At 48.2% G+C, this 2,745-nt stretch overlaps 1 protein-coding gene across 1 annotated transcript in view; it reads right to left on the bottom strand.

Moving 5' to 3' along the window:
* Nanp (N-acetylneuraminic acid phosphatase) overlaps positions 1 to 2,609 on the bottom strand; it is a gene marked incomplete in the record, with an annotated part of 20,782 nt that extends 18,173 nt beyond the window's left edge. The window contains 1 exon segment of the mRNA XM_029564378.1: positions 2,397 to 2,609. Coding sequence (XP_029420238.1) covers positions 2,397 to 2,466 — 70 coding nt within the window.
* Between the last annotated feature and the right edge of the window lie 136 nt (positions 2,610 to 2,745).

The raw sequence follows: 2,745 nt of genomic DNA, 5'->3' as shown, positions 1-2,745 counted from the left end.
CAGGTGAGTACTGGGAATTGAACCTGGGTCCTCTGCAAGAGCAGTCAGTGCTCTTAACTGCTGAGCCATCTCTCCAGCCCCTCCCAAATGACTTTTTTTAAAAAGCAGGGTTAAAATACAACCAGGATATGACTCCCTCTCAAGGCAAAGTTCAGACCTTTCCCTATAGTCCTTAATGAACCATTCAAAATGTTTTTTGACAGCCTACACATTAGTTTGGACTAGGTATTTCTAAGGGATGTGCATCCTTACATGATAAAGCATTCACATTTAATTTTGCTCATTCCACAGGCTATTTATAAATGTGGCACAAGAATGGAGACTTTAGATCAAAATTGTGTCCAGCCATCTTCTAGTCATTGACCATGTGTCAAACAAAGATAGTAAGACAGCATAGTCCCTTTCAGGGACTCATGATTAAGTTGTACATGTGAGGTGCAAAAAAATAATAACATTCTCTGATGGGTGCAGTAAGAGATATTCAGAAAAAATATGATGTAAAGACCAGGGAGAAATACAGTATGGGTTTTGGCTTTTTTTAAAATTTTATTTTGAGATGGGGGGGCAATGTCCTTACTAAGTTGCCTAGATTGGTTTCAAACTCCTGGGTTCAAGGAATGCTCTTCCCTCAGACTCCCACATTTTTGCTTAAAAAAAAAAAATCTCATTGTGGAGAGGTATGGTGGCACATGCCTTTAATTCCAGCAGAGGAGACAGATCTCTGTGACACTGAGGCTAGTCTGGTTTACATAGCGGGTTACAGGAGAGCTGGGACTATAGGGAAACCCTGTCTCAAAAAGATCAAACAAACAAACCCAAAGCAAAACAAAACAAACCTCCCTGTGGCAGGAGTGTGGAGGATGGATGAATTGGATGTGGCCAGCCTGGGGACAAGACCACAACAGTCTACTAAAAGCCTAGCTGTAACTAAGACAAGAGTAAGGAGGACTAGGGGGCAGAGTGGACCGGGAGTTAGTTCACTGAGTGAAGACTGGAGGCTACATTCCCATATATTGTGTTAAAAGTACCTGATAGTTTTGTTTTAAGGCTACACATAGAGAACTTGTTGAGGCATTTGGTATTGAGAGCGCTGTGATTGAAATTAAACATCTGGTTTTAGAGGCAGATCTCTTGCTCTACAGCAAGAACTGGCCTAGAACAAAAACTGAATTTCAACTCACTGGGCTTAGTTTGATAAGAACCCGGGAAAATATGCACTGTCTGCAGCTACAGATAACGGAGACAGAATGGCAGAGGTGCCTGTAAGGGTGCCAAGACGCAAGAGACCATCTACAGTGTGAAAAGCCGCAGCTGAGGCTCAGGAGATAGAGTCAAAGCATTGGGGGCTGTAGCTCAGTGGCAGAACCCTTGTTCAGGATAGCAGGGCCCTAGGTTCAAACTCCATCATCAAGGAAAAAAAAGGCAATTCAAAACGCTCAGTGTCTTTGGCACTTTGAAACCTGACAACCTGGCAAGTCTACCACATTCCAGTGGTGGAGGGAGAAGCTACCTTGCACTGGATCTGTCGTACACAGGGGGAAGAGACCTGACTGAGACAATGGGGTAGAGAATTTCCTAAAAATATGACAGTCAAGAGACAGGCAGTCCAAGACTAGCGTTGTTTTCTTAAATTAAAGCATGAGATGGACATGAACACACCCCAAGTGTGAAATGCACTAAGAAAGGCGGATGGGTTAAAGATCCAGGAAGACAGAAAGTGCTTGAGGAAGCTCGAAGCACCAGACCCTTAGCATTGGAAGAGCTAGCTTGTCAAAATCTGATAATCCTTGGAGTTCTCCTGGAAGGTAAGGGTGGAGGAAGGAAAGCAGGGGTGGGTTAGGAGCTGGAGAACATGAGGAAGGTGTGCGAGAGCATCTGCAACCAGGACATGGATCAGCAAAACTTCACCAAAGGAATGCCCATTCGGCATTTCGTCTAGCAAGGGTCGCGTGTGTGTGTGTGCGTGTGCGCTCTGATGTAGATTTATGTCCAGGCCCGCCTCTCAGTTATGTAACTTCCTGAGCCAAAGCTTCATCTGAGACCCTTCCAACCCCCCCCCCGCCCCACCCTGCGGGGAGAGAGGACCCTGCCCCGAGGTACAGTGAGAGGTGGGCCGTGGTGGCCCAGCACTGCCCCCTGGAACTCACTATGTAGACCAGGCTGGCCTTGAACTCACAGAGATCCACCTGCCTCTGCCTTCCAAGTGCTGGGATTAAAGGCGTGTGCCACCACGTCTGGCCTTAGCTAACAGTGTTTTTAAAGGACTCTTTGAAGGGTAGTCTGGGAAATAAACTGCAGTAACACTGTAAGAAAAGTGTTTTCTGAATACTAGTTATTTGGATGTGGAGGGTTATACAACACAGAATGATGCCACACAGCCCGGTTCATGTGATCCATCGCCTCGGCCGTGTCGATGAGTGTGTTGTCCAGGTCAAAGAAGACCGCGCGCACCCGGCTCAGCCCCATGGCACCAGACGCCCGAGCCACGCGCAGCCACCACCGCCTCCAGCCCACGCGCAAGGCTGGCAGGGGAAGACGGGGGCGGTGTCGTGGGGTCACCTGACCCCCTCCAGTGCCCCCGGGGGGCGAACAGGGCTCTGCGGAATGCATGTGAGTGCACCCGTGTCGTGCAATGTCGTGGAGGTCAGAAGAGGGCATCGGATTCTCCTGGAACTAGAGTTAAGGACGGTTCTTAGCCACCAGCTGAGACTCAAACCCAGGTCCTCTGCAAGAGCAGTCAGTGCT

This window comes from Nannospalax galili, unplaced genomic scaffold, assembly GCF_000622305.1.
Source record: "Nannospalax galili isolate Female #2095 unplaced genomic scaffold, S.galili_v1.0 scaffold1357, whole genome shotgun sequence".
Taxonomy (NCBI): domain Eukaryota; kingdom Metazoa; phylum Chordata; class Mammalia; order Rodentia; family Spalacidae; genus Nannospalax; species Nannospalax galili.
Note: the sequence above shows the minus strand (reverse complement) of the source record. Positions and strands in the feature narration are given on the sequence as shown.